This window comes from Pocillopora damicornis, chromosome 11 (genome assembly GCF_964200805.1).
Source record: "Pocillopora damicornis chromosome 11, jaPocDami1.2, whole genome shotgun sequence".
NCBI lineage: Eukaryota > Metazoa > Cnidaria > Anthozoa > Scleractinia > Pocilloporidae > Pocillopora > Pocillopora damicornis.
Window position 1 is genome coordinate 505,364 of NC_142680.1, and position 19,873 is coordinate 525,236.

General features: G+C 37.1%; 1 protein-coding gene across 1 annotated transcript; it reads left to right on the plus strand.

Moving 5' to 3' along the window:
• The first annotated feature begins 32 nt into the window (after positions 1-32).
• LOC113669482 (nuclear pore complex protein Nup155) lies at positions 33-18,808 on the plus strand. The gene is made up of 34 exons (XM_089188125.1): positions 33-516; positions 1,376-1,513; positions 2,035-2,131; positions 2,577-2,647; positions 3,050-3,142; positions 3,624-3,784; positions 4,172-4,280; positions 4,356-4,429; positions 4,763-4,854; positions 5,217-5,314; positions 5,927-6,079; positions 6,738-6,838; positions 7,398-7,565; positions 7,926-8,036; positions 8,157-8,219; positions 8,609-8,883; positions 9,208-9,274; positions 9,872-9,996; positions 10,127-10,182; positions 10,992-11,131; positions 11,398-11,457; positions 11,889-12,020; positions 12,570-12,647; positions 13,236-13,296; positions 13,607-13,742; positions 14,205-14,355; positions 14,437-14,541; positions 14,839-14,996; positions 15,442-15,691; positions 16,920-17,040; positions 17,223-17,333; positions 17,463-17,599; positions 17,910-18,016; positions 18,128-18,808. Exons 1-34 carry the CDS (start codon positions 372-374, stop codon positions 18,270-18,272), a joined length of 4,089 nt encoding a protein of 1,362 aa, XP_089044251.1. The 5' UTR covers positions 33-371; the 3' UTR covers positions 18,273-18,808.
• Positions 18,809-19,873: the final 1,065 nt, after the last annotated feature.

Genomic DNA, 19,873 nt, shown 5'->3' on the forward strand with positions numbered 1-19,873 from the left:
AATACAATCGGGTGTTCTCGACCTTTTTCCGTTTCTGTTAAAAGAACACGTACAAGGTCATGAACATAGCATACAGGAACACGTTCGCAATGGTTAAGATACGAAATTTTACATTATAAACTTACAGTAAAGGAAGAAATAAGATTGTTGAATACATTACCATAAATTGAATCTTCATTTGCCTTATTGTTTGTTGCGGAGGAAATTCGTGAGAGACTCGGTATTAGTACCCAGGCTTTCGTGGAAGTACTTCTGAGTGTGCGTAGTATCGTGGAGCGCTTACTTCGAAAAATGTGCTGCCATGTGTAATTCCTTGAAATGACAGATATTTGGAGTTAAGTTTAAACCTGAGTAACAATCCTTCCTCGAGCATGTCTATAGCTGTGGGAACTAGCTCTCTTGGTTCTATGGTAACTCCGGAAGCGCTGGAAAACGCCGCCAAAGAAGTTGATCGGCAACTAGCTGCAGATCGACAGTTTCCTGAGCTGTCGGAGCTGATCAACGCTTCCCAGCAAAGTAAGTTTTTCCTTAAGTGGGTTCTTCCGGTCAGTTTTCTGAGTTTGCTCCTGTAATATGAAACCTAGCCAGACTGAAGTCGGGTCAAAGCTCATACAGAACTTTGATTGTGTCAAAATTAATTGGAACATTTAATTTGTATTTTGATCTAACTTAATTAAGCTTATGATCACCAATGAAATGCTTTACTGCAGAAGAATGACTGTCCCCATAATGCATATACATATTCAACTAAAGAAACTGAAAGAAAGCTAACTTACTGAGTTCATGGGATTATGAATGTGATTGTGGAAACACTGGTAGTCAACCACTGCAGTAGAACCCAAGAGAGGGGAGTGGAGGAAAAACTTGGGTCAATATTTGGTGGTTAGGTGTTGCTAGCCTTTCAGAACCCCCTACCTCATTGTAGTCTATGCTGTGACTAATTTTGGACCCAATCTTAGTTGCTTTTGAACCAATGCAATTTTTGCCACCCATCCAGCTGCACATGCCTTTAAGCCTGTAACTAGGAAGTACCCCTTGGGAAGTAGAACCTGTGTTCAGTACTGCTTCAGGAATTTACCTACTGTGCTGTTATGACCAGGTTTTAAATAATTGCTATACTCTTCAACTCCCAAGGTATCAATTGAAATTCTCCCTAATGACCTCTTTATATTTTGGTCTAGATAAGTATGGGAGAATTTGGTGGTTCCTTGAGACATTATCCTTCAGTTAATACTTTCTCTTGTATATTCTCATCACTCTTTGCTGGGTAATGTATAGTGATCGTAAGAAGAAAATACATGTTAGTCATTTCCAGGAGTTGAAAGGCAAAAAACAATTACTGAATATTTAAAAATTATTTTTACTGTCTTGGTAGTTCAGACAACCTTCAGTGGAATAAATGACTTTGATTATCCATCATTATCATCACCATCTGTTGGCCTGGCTGGTTTGGAGCTGGTCAGTCTGCTTAAAAGAGTTCCCCTCCCAGCAGAGCTGATGGAACAGTTTAATTGTATCCTCTCACTATTTATTTGTTGGTGTCTGTTGTTGTCTTATTTGGATGTTTAAAAGAGAAATAATGGAGTGAGTCTAGTCATTCAAGTCGAACAAATTGTCCAGTTGTGTAAGTCAAGCTGATAAATCATTCAATAGTGAACATATTGAATCAAGAATTTATATGTACAACTAGCCAAAATTGTAAAGAATGTGACAATAATGTTTTTGTTGTGCTAAAAGTCACCATTTGTGAGTATTCCCACTCCATCTGGCCTAGATGTCTTTCTACCACAGCTAACTTGACAGTTTTCTGGTATCCATTTATACTCCTATGTGGAGAGGGCCACTATCAGAGACCCGTGTCTCTTGTCTAAGAACACAACACAATGATCTAGCCTAGGCTTGAGCTAAGACCTTTTCATCAAAAGTGTAGACCTCTTAGTGATTGCTTATCACAGATATTCTTAAGAAGTATTTATTTTAATTTGTTAGAATACAAGATGCTTCACTGCAAAATCCTTGACTTAAACTACATAGACATGCAGTGTAATTGTATGATGGGTCTCTTTCCTGAGATAAGAAGAGCATGGCTCACCATTGATAGTAATATTTATGTTTGGAATTATGAAGATGGGTAAGTGAATTTTGAAATGTGTTGAATTTTTTTAATTTTAAACATTTTTCTTACTAGGATAGTATCAACTTTCCTATGTTTCAAATCAGTTACCTTAATGGTAGACAAAACACAGCCAAAATTAAACTACCATAGTTGAAAAAATTGGAAAATCAAAGGAAAAAATTTGGACTACAACAGATATGTGATTTATGTGCGTTTTTTACTTGGCTCAAAATTCGCATTGCTATATGGCTGATCACTCACTGGTACATCTAAAACAAAGCAAACAAAAAAATTAGCTTTGAATTTTGTGTGATTTTGATCTTCTGGTGCACACTTTGGCATTAAGCAATGAACCATTTTACTAAATGACTGAGGAGGCATTTTTTGTTATTGAATGAAACTTCATTACAAAAAAATAAATCACATGTAAATATGATTATGTTCTTCTGTTTCATTATAGGAGTGATTCTGCTTATTTTGATGGATTGGATGAAACTATTTTGTGTGCAGGATTAGTGAAAGCTAAGCCAGGTTTGTTTAATCATTGAAGCAACAATAACAATGCATTTATTTTGCAGAGGGTATGTCTGGCCATATTAACCCTCTACACCCTAACCTCAGTATGCATTTTCTCCAAATTGTTCTCCCTACATTTTCCAATGTGCTGACAAGAATAATTAATTTAACAATTAAGAGTGCCTTTAGTTGGTGATCATTTCTTTTAGTCTTGTGACCATAGTGTTTGATCCAGGGCTGATATTATAAAGAGAAATTAGTTGTGAGTCACTCTTAGAGGTCAATGATTTAAAAGCCGTTGACCCCTAAGGTTCCCATAGCTGCCCTATCACTGACAACCAGCCAGCTAACTGTTTTTTCTCTCTTCTTGAAATGCTATACATCCCATGGCATGATTATTTTTCAAATGTTTTGTAGAGATCTTTAAAGATGAAGTGAGATACATCTTGTGCCTTACAACTCCAGTTGATATTGTTCTTCTAGCTGTAACATTTACATCAAAGAAGTTAGGTATGTTGATTTTGTAACAAGAGTTGTAAAATAAGCTCAATTATACGCCTATTTTGATTGGTTCTTATCTATGATCTATCAAAGGACAGATGCTTAAATGAGATCACCATGTACCCAATTTTGCTTGTGTATTGTATGAAACAGATAAATTTCATGTTACCCTGGGTCTGTACAGTGATAGATCACAGAAGACATCAAAATGCGGTCAGAAAATCAGTGATACAGTAGACTATGCTTTGTACACCTCTCTTTTGTTCTTGGCACTTTGTGATCTCTTCTGTTATCTATTGTAAAACAGGTGCCAGGTAACATGATGTCTATCTGTTAAATTGATATCACCTGGTTGAGCCCTTAATTGTGAGTTTATACCTGACTTTGTTTCACATAATTTTGTGACCTTTTCAGGAAGCAGAACAGGTATTTGGTCCCTAAGATAATGCACGAACTACTTCAAATGCACTGTATTTTCAACCTTTTTCAGGAAGCTTTAGCCATGATGAGTTTTCAGAGATGCATCTTCATCCCAATCCAGTGTTTTCTATCCCTTCTGATAATATTTACATGACTTGTATCACTGGAACTCAGTCAGGAAGAATATTTATGGGTGGAAAAGATGGCTGTGTTTATGAAGTAGCTTATCAGGTTAGTTATCAAGTTACACAAGATTCAATTAGCTATTCTCCCTTCTGACTTCTATTAATTTCCTCTTAACTTAGACAGGAGAATGTGGTCTGATATCAAACAGCAACCTTTAGCAGATAAGCTTGTCTGTTCTCATTAACTGATTGCAAGAAAACATTAGAATTGCGCAGAGAAACTGTGTGTTGATCTCTTCTGAGAAAAAAAGGGTGAACAGCAAAGCTTTAAAGTATCAAGCACTACAGTGGATTGATTTTTCTCATCACTCTCTTAAAGTAAATTTTTAGACAAATTTTAGCATACTTTTCCTTTATTGAATAGATTGTAAATCCCATATTTTATTTTGAAAGGATGAGTCATAGGTGTAAATTGTTTCTTTACTCCTTACAGGCTGCTGCTGGTTGGTTGCCATGGAGAAATTGCCGGAAAATAAATCATTCTTCAGGAACCTTATCTTTCCTTGTTCCATCATTTTTAAGTTCTACTTTCAGTGGTGAAGGTGAGGATAATAAAGTATTGGTAACTTTGTACACAGTTTGCACACAACAAGTTACCTATAATTGGTCTGTTTCAGATGCCATTGCACAATTAGCAGTTGACAATACAAGAAACGCACTTTATGCACGGTCAGAAAAAGGAACTATTCAGGTATGTTTTTATACATTTATTAAGTCAATTGTATTGATTTTGTAAGTCTTCCTCTCAATCTGTTTGTCTACCTCTCCTTGTACTTGATTGGTTGTTTGCTGTGTCTGTCTGTTTTTCTCTGTGTCTGTCTATCTGTGTGTCTCTATCTGTCTAGCTTTCTATCTGTCTAGCTTTCTATCTGTCTGTCTCTCTGCTGGTTGTTTTGTCTCTCTGCAACCCTTAAAAGGCTCTCGTTTGCATGATTGTGACATATCATGAGAGAGCATTCCATTGTAAAAACTGCATTATCTAGTTGCTACACTTGCAATAACCAAATCAACTCATTTCTGACAGGTGTTTGATCTTGGTGCTGATGGCCAAAGTATGGACTATGTTGCATCATTAACTCAGGACAAAATCACACACAAAGCAGAGTCTGCTGCAAGGTAGAACAGTTTAGTTTTAGCAACTTTGTAGGGTTATTGCAGGAAAAATTACTCGGAATAATAATTAAAGGAAGATTTATTACAAATAGCATTCCCTAAGAGTGCTATATCTAGATGTCGCAAGTTTTACCAGATATTCTTGTTGAAATAAGTCAGACTAGTTGCTTAAAATTGATACCTTATCACTAAACTGTCCCAAATATATACTCCTTTTTTTTTGTTTCCGTCTTTAACATGTATCACATTAAAAGAAAATGTCAAAACCTATGAGAAGATCCATGATTGAGTTGAGGTTATTTAAGAGGTAGATAGCATAGTAATGACAGGTTTGTTTTCATTGATTACATCTTGTCTGTTTTCAGAACCAATGATCGCAATCTTTTTAAACCAATTGTGCACATTGCACCTATAGCAAAGCATGAATCAAAAGGTGTTCATTTGGTTGCAATCACTCATGCTGGTAAGCATTATATTCATATTAACCCTTTCATTCAGGAGTGACAAAAAAGGAATTTTTCTTATATTATCCATACACTAGCAAATTGAGATTGGTGAAAGGAGTGCATTGGGGTTGTTTGGAATGAAGCTTAGAGTGACTTTTGATGTAGCATCAACTTCTCCCTGTGTTTCACAAGAGAATACAAGACAGTTTGAAAGGAGAGCCTAGCAGTTCACCAGATGTCACTTTGGCCTCTTTTGACATGCACCCCATGATTTACTGATTTCATATCCTCTTAACAGCAATTGCATTTTCATGGTTTAGTTTCCCAAGAATTTTATTCAGTAAATGTTTTTGACTCAAGGGTAAACTAAAATTCTTTTTTATGATTGTTCAAGTGAGAGTAGTGCTGAAAAGGACCATTCTCAGTGTTGGTAACTGATGTTTTACAACCCCCGAGCAGAACTTGTCATCATTATCATCTTGACTGAACTGATGACTTCCACCCAGGTTGTTGAGATGTCAGTTACCTTCACTTACAACTGTCCTTTTCAGGACTTTCCTTACCTAGTCAATCAAATTATTTGCATGGTTGATAAGGGTATTGTTTCAGTGTATGTTCCTGTTTATTAGGTGTGCGACTTTACTTTTCCACAACAAATATCAGAACACCACTGGAAAGACCAACCAAACTGCAACTTGTTCACATAAGACTTCCACCAGGTTTTGCACCATCTGCAACTTCACAGAAGCCTTCAAAAGTACATGCAGCTTTTTACCGACAAGGTACAATTACTACTTTGTAACTTGTAACAAGTAACATTCAGAGCTCTAACACTTTGCTTTCTGAATGGTTTTTTTGTTTGGATATCACAAATTTAGACATGAACAGTTTGCTAGATAATTTATGTTTATATCTTACTTAGAATTATTAAGGATGATAAAGAGAATTTAACCATTAACCCGTTCCTCACCATCATCAATATGCTCATTCTCCATGCTGTTCTCTATTCATCTCCTAAGATGCTGACCGGGAGAACTGTTTCAAAATCAAGAATTTCTATTGTTTGTGATCATGTCCTTTATTCAGGAACTGATATAATGTTAAGAGAAATTAGATGCCAATCACTCCAAGGGGTTGAGAGGTTAAAGCAGTTTTCCAAAGCTGATGTTTCTGTTTTTTTTGTAAATAATTATTAAGTCTCCAAAAACAAAATTTCAAAAGGTTGATGATGGAAATTTTACCCTTTTGCTCTGATGAATAGCTCATACAGTAGACAAAAATTGTCTAAATTTGCCAATTATTTCAATCTTTCAATAAGCAAAGGAGTAAAGTTTGCTATCACAAACTTAAACTTAAAAATTACATAAATTTATCACCTGATTTTCAATTCTGTTATTTGCTTTGTGGTTATCTTCTGTTTTCTGAATTTCTTTTGCTCAGGAATCTCACTCATGGCTGCTTCTCAAACTGAAGATATGGATGTTCTTTGGGGAATCAGTCCTGATTCATTTCCCTTTCAGACACCACTTAAGGAAATGCAGGTAATAAATCTTATATAGCCCTGACAATCAAGTAATAAATCTTATATTACCCTGACAAATCATGTGTGGCCTGTATCAGGTATAATTATTTTATTATCAGGCACAGGTATAATTTGTCAATTAATCAAAAATATTAAATTTTATTTACAATGAGAATCACCTGTGACAGACTTGATCAGTATGAGTTAATAGATTACAGATTTATTTTGTAAGTTAAGATGATCGAATGTCAGGTTAGAATTTACATGTGCACATTTATTCCAAACTGAACTCAAAATTTTTTGACTACCATTACTGCTTCTATTAGTTAACCCTGAGGTCCTTATGAGTAACAAGCATCTTATTTTTCTCACAATGTCATCCCTGAATCAAAAATGATGGTCGTAAGAATAGAGAAATGATCATCAACTAAAGAAGCCCCTGATTATTAAACAAATTCTCATTTTCAGTACCTAATGAAATGTATGGAGAACAGTGTGGAGAATATGCTTACTGATGTTAGGGTGCAAAGGGTTAACAGTTTATTACTAAGTTACTTTTATTGATGATATTTTTCAAGGTGACAGTGCCTATGGATGGACGAACTTGGTCTTTAAGTGAAGTTCCTGAATTTGGAAACAACATGCTTAGTCATTGTCCCATCGTCAGAGACCAGTGGATGGAGCCACCTGCTGTTGTCAGGCAGCATGCATCCCCTCGGAGATCATATGTTGCTCTAAGTTCTCAGGTTAGAACATGGTCTGCCAATCTCTATGTCCATTGACATTTTCCATTAAAATCTTCTCTGTTTCTCTTGCTGGCTGTCTTTCAAATTTCTTTGGTTAATTGTCACTAATTGCATCTTCCCTGCAAGGAATCATTTCATGTCATGCATCTTCATCAGGAAATAACAGAGCAAAATTAATGCACTGAGAGGTTTTAAAAAACACTCCGCTGTTAATTCACACTGCCAATACCCAGTTTATTAAGTTACTCAGGTCTTAAGTTGTTGATGTTCAAAGTTAACTCCACACACCCAAACATGGGCCAAAGTTGAAGGTCAACTCTGCTTATCTGATTAAAATTTGATGTTACTTTGATTCATCAGGGAAGTTATCTGTTTACAACGTATCGTCCAGTGGAACAGCTGCAACAGTTATTGATACAGAGTCAGGGTTTTGATTCTGACTCTGTACATGCTTTTTTCAAATGTTATAAGGTTAGTTTACACAAATAAATAGTGAATGGAAGGATCAGGAAAATGTTACCATGCTTTTTTCTTAAAAAAGGTCTGTTAAATGGACTCACCCCCTGATAGATCATTTTGTAATTTATACAGGAAGACCAGGCTTGTGCAACATGTCTTGTTATAGCTTGCTCAACTCAGACTTCCCAACAACAAGTAAGTCTTGTTTCACAGTTTCCCAAATTATACTTGATTGTAATTAACCTAAATTGCTAATTGTCACAACTTTAATGTTGTGTTTGATATGCATTTTATGTCAGACAGCTTTAGGTTTATGACTGTGTGAAGGGCGTTAAGTAATGTGCAGATCTGTTAAAAGAGACCAGCAACTGTTGCCATTGCAATTTACTTTGAGGATTTTCAGACTGCCTTATGTCATTTTTACCTTTATTCAATCTTTTTTTCATCCTTTTACATTACCCTGTATGTTTTACCACTCACAATAATCCATAATTTACTTTTATCCTGTACAATTGTTAAATGTAAATCTTGCATTTATTGTACAAAGAGAAAAAAATTAAAGAAAAATATTTTGTTACAATCAGATTGCTGAATGGGCCACAAGAGCTTTCTTCAAATATGGAGAATCAGTGTCACACCACCCCTCCCAAGCTGGTACACCCAGTAATCCTGCTGAGCCAAGCATCACCCAGGGAGGTAGCTATGTAGCTTCCCCAGGAGTCAGACAAGGATTCAACAGTCCAGGGGTTGTGACATCAACACCTCACCCTGGTGGTGTGGGGCAGGCAGTGGTCAGAGCTGAGGTGATAAGATCCAGCAAATATGATGGACTGTGCATGTACTTTGCACGAATCCTTGAGTATGTATTTTATTTATATTTAATTTTTGTTTGGTTTGCTTTCTCAAACGTCTTCCTTGATTTTGATATCACTTATCTGAAACAATTGCCTGTGTATTTGTCAGTTGTTGCTCAGTTATTCTTTGGAAAATATCTTCTTAAAATGTTTTTCAAGTTTTATTGTGCAGTCTTCCCCCCCCTCCCCCGCCCAAAAAAAAAAAATGAAATAGTCACTATATAGTTTTCTTGATGTATCTTTTTCACAATACTTATGAGAAATTTGTTTTTAACCCTCCCTTTTTATTGATGATAATCCTGAGTTTTGGTTCTTCCAACTGTCTTTAGAATGGTTTGGGATGCAAGATTAGTGTTTGAAGATTTCTTGGTTCCTCATCTTTCAGAGCCTCAACAGGTGAGAAGAATTCTAAATGGAATTTTTTTTCATAAGTTTTTACTATTAGTAAAGTTGTTAACCTCATTCTTTTTGGTGAGAAAACTGCAATTACTCAAGACCAAGTATTGAAGTAGTTAAACTCCATTCTTGCCATACAAACAAATTGATTAGAGCTAATCAGGTTCTGTTGAAAAGTCAAGGAATTTATGAGAAAAAAAGTAAGGTTCAAATTTTATTTAATGCCATTGGTTAATGATGATAGCATACAGGGAATAAGCATCCCATTTAACCCTTTAACTCTCAGATCAAATTTGTAATTCTCCATACTGTCAACCACGCAATTCTTATAAAGTTAGTTCAGAGAATGTAGTACTAGATCAACTAATTATCCCCAAATTGATATATTTTCCTTTATTCTCATCACTTATCTGGTTGATATTGTATTGATATTGTAAGGAGAAGTTCTGTTTTAGTCATTCATTGGAGTTAAAGGGTTAAGAATGGTTGTAGTGCTTCCAGGTTGACTTTTCACAGTATTGCCATACTTTGATCTGGTAGTAAAAGTTGATAGTTTCCTCAATGCTTTTTTTTTTGGCTTTTGGTTTGATATTTCAGCATGTTCCAGTTTTACGGAGTGTGCTTAATGTGGACCAACTTGGATGGATTTTGGGAAAGCTACGACAGCTTCAAACATGGATGGAGCAGAATTTCAGGTTCTTGCTTCCAGACAGGGAAGGGGGGTGAGAATATTTCTTTTTGTCCATACCCTTTATATTCACATAGTTCTTGTTATGTGTGCTCTTGAGAGTGAATTGTTCTTTGTACTGAAGAAATTTCCGTTTTTAAGAGGTTTATTTTCTTATCCTTCAGTTTTCCTGGAGTAACAATGAGTGGTGCGCAGCCATTTCTCCAACAAACTCATCCGGGTTAGTAGTTAGTTAATCAGCTTTGTTTTGTACTCTTTTCCACAAATAGTCATACCATAAAATAAAATGTATGTTCAGGATGAAAATAAAACACAAAATCCAAATCTAAGAGCAATTTTCAGTAAACCCTTTTACTCCTTGAAGTATTTAACATATAACTTGTCCCTTCCATATCCATACATTATCCAGCAAACTGGTTATGAGAATATTCAAACTTATCAGGTAGAAGTTTTATCCTTATCCAACACCAAAATGTGTAGCGGCGTGAGGGGAGAATTAATAATCAGATGTTGGGAGTTAAAGGGTTAACCCTTTAACTCCCATAAGTGACCAAGAAAGAATTTCTCCTTACAATATCAAAACAATATCAAGCAGACAAGTTATGAGAATAAAGAAAAATATCAGTTAGGGGATTATAAGATGATCCAATACTAAATCCTCCAAACTAACATCACAAGAACTGTATAGGAGATAGTAAGGAGAATTACTAATGAGATCTTGAGAGTTAAAGGGTTAAGTATATAGAGTTAACTAGGATTTCTCTAGGTTTGCTCTACTCTGCTCTCTGTGATTTGTCCATATCATTTTGCCACTCTGCATCTCCACTGATAAGTATCTAAACAAACAATAGATCAACTATTGCAGTTTGGGTCACAGAGGTTTTCCTCACTTGAGGCTTCTTACTGTGTTCTTGTTGCCTCCTTGTGATATTTTCCTTTGCTGTGACAGATTGATTTGATTACTTTAGTTTTTAGTTTCACTACTAGAACTGGAATTAAAATGTAACTTATGTTTACAACTTTTCACAGGTTCAAATGAAACAATCAATCCAGAGAAAAACTTTGTGATAAATTTCAAGTCACTTGTAGACCGGTCAGTGGAGACTCTCAGTCTGTGGCAAGTTCTTAATGAACACAACATTGAAGATGTCATACTTCATCTTGATACTGTAAGACATTTTGTCTTTGATTATTTTTGTTATTAAACTGATTAAACAGTGAATTTCTTATATTAGTGGGTTTAAATGGAGGAGGAACATTACAATTTAAGCAAACCTTTGAATTTAGCAGGCAGTATAGCAAAGTATGGCCTGATATATTGACCAATCATAGCATAAGTACTAACTGAGAGATATAATTCTAAGAAATAATTTCTAAGCTTAGTTATTTGAGCAACTCTGGTGTTTGTTAAGTCATTGTTGTGTTTTAATTTCAGACAATAAGGGATCGTTTAAAGCATGTCAAGTTTAGAGACCTGGCAACTAAGGGGCAGGAGGTAACCATGGCAATTGTGTTTGTTCAAACAAATTGAGTAAAATTTATGTAGACTTTGCTTTGCTCAGGAGGAACTTATTAGGAAGTTATTTAAGTATTAATGATAATCATTTTCCTGGACAATGCAATGCAATGCAATGCTCTTTCTTATGTGCCAGTCCCCTCCCCTTCCCCCCCCCCCTTTTGCGCTGTGTATAGATGCTGAATGCATCTTAACAGATCATGGATGTAACTCTTATCAGGGGCTACAATTCTGTTTGTTGGGTGTCTGCACAGTTGGCAAATGGATTTGAGATTTGTTTTTGTCATCAAACTTTTCAGAGAACTTCATGATTTTGACTGCAAGTTCACATTTGGTTACTACATGGGTAAGAAATGTGCTTTTTTGTAATTGATGCAGCAGAAAACTAATGTCACCTGTATTTCCTGTAGATCTGCAGTGCCCTCATTGCATCATTGATCAACTGTTATCTGGATGACGGCACCTCTACAGATATTATCAGTGAGAAGTTGAGGGAGGTCTGTCCACATTTATTCAGCAATGATGATGCAGTGTCTTCAAAGGTACAACTTTATCAGGATAAAAACAGACTGTAAAGCTTCTCTGAAAATATCAAAGGTTTTGAACCTAACTGAGGAGTCTTAGAATACACTTTGCAACCACATATTTGTAGAGAGGTCATTATAGAGTGGAGATTGCAAAGTTGTCTTGCTACTTCCCAAAATTCTCCAAATAAATTTCTATACCTTGGGCTACTTTTTATTCAAAGGTGGAGAATATTCTCTTTTTACTTTACACTATTCTTCTGCTACCACATTTCCTAACCCTGTACACCTTAATATCAATATCCATCTTCTCCACCTTTTCTCCCTAAATTTCCTAAGGTGCTTACATGGAGAATTTGTTTAATTATCATGATCATCTTTAGTTGATCATCATTTTTTTTTAGTCATGTGACCTTGTTGTGTGATTCAGGGATGACAATGTAATGAGAAATTAGGTGCTAGTTACTCTTAAGAGATCAAAGGGTTAATGAAATCTATTGATGAAAGATTTAGACTGATCGGTTTGTAAAGTAATGCACTGATTGATTTTTTAAATTCCCTTTTTAGGCTGGTGAACTTTTAATGCTGGCTAAACAAAGTAAAGACAAAGCAGAACAAGAAAGTATTCTTAAAGATGCTCTCCGTGTAAGTAGTGGCTTGCCCTTTATTTATGGCTACTGCATTTGGCAAAAGAATTGAAGCTTGAGACTAGACTTTTACTTTAATTACTAGGAGAATGGCACTTACATGCTTTGTCTCAAGTTTAACCTTGTCTAGATTTCTTTTCATATGGTTCAAAACAAATGGCATAATTCCTTGTTTCTGCTCTCCATACATTGTTAAAACTAAGCTTCTTGTGATCATGTTCATGTAGAGATACAATATAGCTCTCACCTTTGCTGTAACCTTAACCTTTAAACCCCAACATCAATATCCAAATTCTCCATACTCTTCTCTATACATGTCATAAGGTGCTGACGAGGAGACTTTTTAAACAATTGAGAGCTTCTTTAGCTGGTGATCAGTTTTCTTATCCTCACAACCTTACTTTATGATTCAGGGGTTATATTGTTAGGAGAAATTAGATGCTAGTCACTCTAAGGAGTCAAAGGGTTAACTAAAGCAACAAAATAGAATGTAACAGGCAATCTTTGAAACATCCAGGTAATGAAACCATATGGCAGGTTTTAAAGTTATTTTTTTTTCATTCTTCTGTTTTTTTTTTTTTGCTAGTGTTATCGACAAGTGACCCATCAGATCAACCTGGAATTGATTTGTTCTTTGTTTGAATCAGGTAATATAATATCTTCAAACTCGTTCTGTGATAATAATTGATTTACCGCCAGCCAATTTGTTTTTAGGGTGGTAGGGGTGGCACAGTAGTGTAAGCACTCGTCTCTCACCGCTGAGACCTGGGTAGAGTTTGTTGTTGGTTCTCACTGCGAGACTTTTTCAATAGTTTCTCCGCTTTTTACCCCTTAACAAAGACCATCACTTTCAATTTCGATTTTTAACAGTGGACGAAAAGCCACATCTTGGAAGTGCCACTGTTCAATTTTGATAACTTTAAATATTTATTAATTTTTTTTTGTTTGTTTTTAAAGTGAGATTCTATGATGGAGTTGTGGAGTTATCTTTGTATGCTGCGCTAAAACGAGATCCCCAGGGAATGGCTTTACACTTCTACAGGAATGGAGAGCCACATGGTGATATGCAAGGACGGGAAGCGTTTATTGCCAGGTATTTTATCCTAGTCTATCTCTGCAACGTTTAACTGTTTCACAAGAAGTCACCTTATCAGTTTTGGAGAAAGTCTGATGACTTCGTGGGAACAAAAGTGAGCCCGCGAATAGGCACGAACGTTTCTTGCCCGCGAGAAACTGAGTATGAGGCTTTGAGCAACACGAGGCGGCGGGAGATCTGCAAGGGGTCTGACACTGATAATTAGTGCCAGACCCCCTCTTACCTCTTCCCGACTCGTCTCAAATCCTCCCGCGTGTTGAGAAATGTTCGTCTTGCAGAGCTAATAATAGGAACCAGTTCGGAGGGTTGAACACAGTCTCCACTCTTCCCTTCCTTCTCCGCTCAGGACCGTAGATCGTCATTGGTAAAAACAAAACTGAAGACATAAACGTAACTGTTGTATATAAATATTCCCTTTGTTTTTCAACTATTATGTTGGACGAATCTTTCTTTTTCTAGACAACAGTGCTACAAGTGCATTCTGGACTGTCTCCAACGTCTTCTTGTCATCAAAACAACTCCTTCTCAATCACCCGGACTACCCTCACGACCAGGGCCTCCTCCGGCCCCAGACCCCAGTGCTCTGACACCGCATGATGCTGAAAAGCATGTAAGTTCTTATGAAAAAAAAGTCTGCTTTCTGTCAGGTTTGTAGGCAGCGCTTGATTTCCAGACTTAATCTTTTTCCTAGATGGAAGATGTGTTATCATCTTCATTGTCTTACGGGGATGAATTATGGCATGTTATTTTGTATCAATGGTTGATTGACAATGGACTGACTGAAAGGCTGTTGGAGGTAAGTTCTATTTTCGTGTACCTTCTTATCATTCCAAGAGTCCTTGCATTTTCTTTAGTCCTCAACCATTCTCCATTTGTTTCACGGGAAAAGTCGGACACCAAGTCGTAATCGGTTTAGTTTTGTATCTAATTGGGTCAACAGATGGCGCGAGTTTATAAACCAATCACAGAGCAGTGAAGGAGAACAGAAGCCGTCTAGTATTTCTGTTGGCTCTCGGTTGATATTTTCTGTGCCATCATATTTTTGATTTGTTTTGTTTTTTGATCAACTTATTCCTTTATTCTTCAAATGAAGATCAAATCTCCGCACTTGGAGGTGTTTCTGAGGCGATCATCGTCACAGGATCAGCCAAATGAATTAAAGATGTTGGACTTGTTGTGGAAACATTATGAAAAAACAAAGAATTACTCTGCTGCTGCAAGAATCCTTTCTAAACTCTCTGAAAAACAAAGGTAATTATTATTTCAATTTCAATACCTTTAGAACTCGGGTTAAGGTTTCCCTAATAGACCTCGCAGCCGTTAAAACTTTGACATTCTGAGCTAATACCAACATATTTCGCCCTCCTCTGCCCCGCCCCATTCTTCCCTTCCCTTTTTATCCCCCCTTTCAGCGTGTTTTATTGAAAAAATGCAGAAATTGTTCGTTCCACACTGCTGTTGGCGGGAATGGGCAGAAGTTATGGATATTAACACTTTTCAACCTTTGTGATCAAGGTTGTAGGTCTCAAGCCTCGTTCTGGTGACTGGCATCTTCAGTGCTTCTGTCAAGATCAGCAATAAATTTTGGTTAAATCCGCACCGCTCTACAATAACATACCTTACACACTTAGTTCCCCTCACTCCTCCTCTTCTCACTGTCCTGAAAGTCATCAGTGTTATTTTGGTTATATTTCAGTCCTGGTGTAACACTAGAGTTAAGATTAGAATACCTGGCTCGTGCCATTATGAGCGCCAAGAGCTGTAATTTACGAACCGCCGGGAGTGGCGACGGGGAATTCTTACACGGGTTAGAAGAGAAGCTGGAAGTTGCCCGCATCCAGATGCAAGTCTATCAAGCTCTTGTAAGAATTAACTCTGCTAATCCATCCAGGCGGATAGACCAAGCTTTGATTGGATTGAATTCTCAGCTCTTTGATGTCACCAAAGTAAGGGCCTCTTAATTTCCTTCACTAAGTGACTTACATGAATCTTTCCCTTCCTATATCGATACATTATCCAGAAAGAGGGCGGTTGTTGTTTTTTGTCATTTCACTGGGAAGTGTGCTGTTTCCTCTTTTCCTCTCATTTCCCTTTCGTTCAGATTCCCCGCCTCACCGACACCCTCATTTCCTTCTACAGTGAAGCATGTTTTCGTAATTTTAAGTAATATGACCCCACCGTTCGATCTTCTGCACTCTCTGATTTTCATTTCTTCACCCTTTATGGTCTCCTACGACTTGGTCTTGCCCTCATTAGATAATAGTTTTGTTGTTTAATGGCGTATACCCTTGCCTGTTTTAAAAGACATTCATCACTTTTCGCTGTTACCGTATTTACTCGTGTATAAGTCGACCTTTTATGACCAAACGATCAGCCCCAAAAAATCACCCTCGACTTATACAGAAAGACCTGATTTGAGCAATCCAAGAAATTAGCAAAAAATTCGCCTGAAGTCCGTTAGGTAGACCGAGTTTATAAAACCAGTTCTAGTTGTGTAAGAGTTTCGTCACTTTTTAGCGCATTCTTCCTCAACAAAAATGTTTGAAATAGTAAATTTTAAGAGGCTTAACAAAAAGCTACTGGAGCTGATTTCTATCGTGTCTTCGGACTGTGGAGCAGACATTTTTGCCTCCAGCTTCGCTGCTGTTAACGGTGCTGAACTTTCGTTTTCATCGAACGATTTCAGTGGCTTGGTGACCTGGCTCGCGAGGTCTTGTATGGTACGCGCGATCCTTCGAAGTTCTTCGGTTCTCCTTCGGTCTAATTAATCTCCCTTCAAAGTCAGCATTAAAATAAAGGCTATTTAAATGCAAGAAGGTTTCATTTTCACTGTGATTTACAAAATATGGTAAAATACTTCAGTAAATCGAAGTGCTCGTATATGCCTAAATCGTGGTGATATCAACAAGTGCCAATAAACTTTAAAGCACACGGTTACATTTTGCTCTTAATTTTTTTTTAATTCCCCTTGTTTTCAATACATTCTCGGAAATAAGAGATTAATTTTGACTAGAAATGATGAAAAATCTGATTTTTGACCTTAAAAGTGAGGGGTCGACTTATTCACGAGTAAATACGGTAGTCTGGAGTGCTACTTGTGTGATTTTTTCGGTGTTTTCGTGGAATGGCAGTTTGCAGATGAGTTCAGACTAACTTGACTATAATAATCCTCAGCTGTACGGAGATTTTGCTGATGAGTTTGATCTGTCTGAGTGTAAACTCGCCATCGTTCACTGTGCTGGACATTACGACCCAACCTTGATTGAGACGCTCTGGAGGGACATCATAGAAGCCGGTTTGTGATTTTCGTGTTAAGTTACTAAGTTGCACGACAAGGCTCTCAAACGTATCACAATGTCTTGTTTGAAAACAGCAGGGTACTCAAAACCTAAATGACTATCGAGAAAGTGGTGAATTTTCCCAGAAAGTGCTCTCTGGCAGGACTTGTAACACTTCTACGTTTATTTTCTTCAATAGAGCTCCGTGACTCACTTCAGAATCCACCTAGTGATCGCATGGCAATTGTCAGTAAAAAGATTGCTTACTTAGGAAAGGTTTATGTCCATTCTGAGCGGTACTTTCCATTGGGTAAGTCATTACGTTACGGCCAGTGCATGACCATTCGTGACTGTTCATAGCCATGCCCGCTGTGCATGACCGTCATGGCTTGAATCACGCACGAATTTTTACTCAATAATGTTGCTCTGTGCCTTTCAGGGGCAATAATCCTTATGCTGGAAAAGAAGAGCGCCGAGTTGGTCTGGGACCCAACCTGGGTGTTTATGACTATGTTAGAGATGGGTATTCCATTCCCCGTGTTACACGCCATTTATGACAAACTGTTCAAAGCCAAGGTAAGTCAAAATATCACAAACACTGTAGCTTAGAGATGATTTCTTGGGACAAATTTATCAGCGACTGTATTTGGAATCTGCTATACATTATGATCCCAGAATATGGCCCATCCAGCTTCTTGTAGCTCGTGGGAAACTCGTACTTTTTTTTTTACCTGTTCCACGTTCATAAAACATGAAGGGCTAGTTATTTGGAAGTTTGGTATGAGGGAGGGGAGGGAAGGGTGCGCATTGGATGAGGAGAAAAAAATTTGAAAGGGTAAATTATTGTTAACTTTTAGTTATGTTTTTGTTTGTCTATGTTTTGAAGGATCAGTGTTGGCGAACGCAAGACAAGCCTCTTCACATCCTTGAAGTTATATATCATTTGTTTATGAAATTTGTAAACACGCCCACCATTTCTCCCCCTCACGAGAGGTAAGGGTAACCTTTTCATTTGCCTCCATGTACTGGTTTAGATATGTTCCCCAGGCCCTTCGCCACATTTTAGTTTACCCTGAAGTGCCATTTTCTGACTTTTACTTTCAGACGAAAAATAGCAATAGCACTGTACGACGCATGCGCCACGTATCTGGTGGAACTACAGTCTAGTCTGTCACGTGACCCAAGTGTGCAAAACACGCTGGACAAATTTCAAGGATTGCAGAAGTGTCTAAAGCGTCTTTTGCACTGAATGACGTTAAGTCGACCGGAAATCGTGCAGATTTATTTTTAAATCTTGGCCAAGTTCTTTCAAACAGCTGTGACAGGGAGTCTTCAAGCCTGTTTCTGGGTAGTATTTAGGCTTACAAGCTATTTTTAAATCATCATTATGTTGTAAATAAAAGTTTAGGTGAAGTCTTCGTAATGAACTTCTTTTATGTGCAATTTTGTCATGTGCGGGCGGGGGGGGGGGGGTGAGGTGGGAAGGATTTTTATAAGCGAATTCCTATCACTTTGCATGGTGCTAAAAACTTTTAACGATAATTGTATACTGCATCAAACAGGCTGTGTGTTAAGCTATTTTCTAGAACTAACGAAGGGGAATCGTGTACGTCTTGTATTGTCCCTGTCTATCATAGATCTACAAATTTCCTCACTGCTCTTCTTGACATATGTTTAAAATTAACATAGGTAAAACGGAGGCTAGCGTTGTTTATTACAAGAACGTTTGCAGAGTCATTGCCCAAAATTAATTATTGATGAATGGTAATAAAAATAATTGAATTTGTACCCACGATCTACTGGAATGTTCGAAACGTGAGGAACACCAAGTGCCCCGATGTCTTTTCATGTATGATGCACATGTTTAATGACCCCCCAACCCCAACCCCACCCCCCACCAATCCATCAGGGTTTTCGTTATCACTTGACTGTCAGTGACTTTAAATCTTGTTGCGCCATTCAAATCTCACAGCTGCTTCTTTTTATTGTTGTAAAAGCAAACTTTGCCAGATTCTATTTTTCACAGTTAGACCCAACTTGTTTTCTAAGGTTGTGGACTTCTGGAAAAGGATTTCATGAGCCTTTTATTCTCAAGATCTCAATAGCAGTTCTCCTGACTGACTGCTTCACATTTTCTACAGGGTTATTTGGGAGGATTTAGTGTTCAATTCGACGATATCTCAGAGTTGTTATCTCTCTGTCTTCATTACTCATCAGGTCATCAAGGTGTTGATACACAAAGGATAATTTAGTTCTTGTTCAATCCAAAGGGTGAAAGAGATCCACTTCAGTTATTAACCGAAAAAAACTCTTTATTAGGATTGTTTGGCTGTTGTCATAAACTTCTCACAATACCCAGAACATGATGCCCTACCAAACTGTTTTGATATTTATAATTCATTTTTGTTTTCAGGCTCCACAATATGCAATATTTACATTTGTGTTAAGTTTTACCATATAGAGGGAAAGTGAACCCTTATGACCTGCTATTCCTATCCCACTGTCTCAGATATAAACCGTTACACTCGATATTTACTTCCTCCTGAGTACACAGTGTTTCGCATTATTTTATATAATGGGCAAGTCACAAATCAATTGGAAAATACTACGACTGTTATCCTCATTAGAAATCTTAAATATTAAATGGGGAAAGATGAAAGAACCACCAAGCAAACATCCTTTACTTTTGTGACGCCAAAGGTTGGTTAAACTCCCGAGATCACTTGTAATTTTGATATTATTTGACCAGCTGAAAATGGGTGTCTTCTCCACGCATGCGTACCAGGAAAAGATACGAGTCACATGGATTACTAGTTTGACATAATAACAAATGTCTCACTAAAAAATTTT

Bases quoted from the DNA above. Each gene is read 5' to 3' on its own strand.
- LOC113669482 (XM_089188125.1), top strand. From the start codon at position 372: ATGTCTATAGCTGTGGGAACTAGCTCTCTTGGTTCTATGGTAACTCCG. The intron at 1,514-2,034 runs GTATCCTCTCAC...TAAACTACATAG, and splicing joins GCTGATGGAACAGTTTAATT to ACATGCAGTGTAATTGTATG. The intron at 13,297-13,606 runs GTAATATAATAT...TTGTTTTTAAAG, and splicing joins TTGTTCTTTGTTTGAATCAG to TGAGATTCTATGATGGAGTT.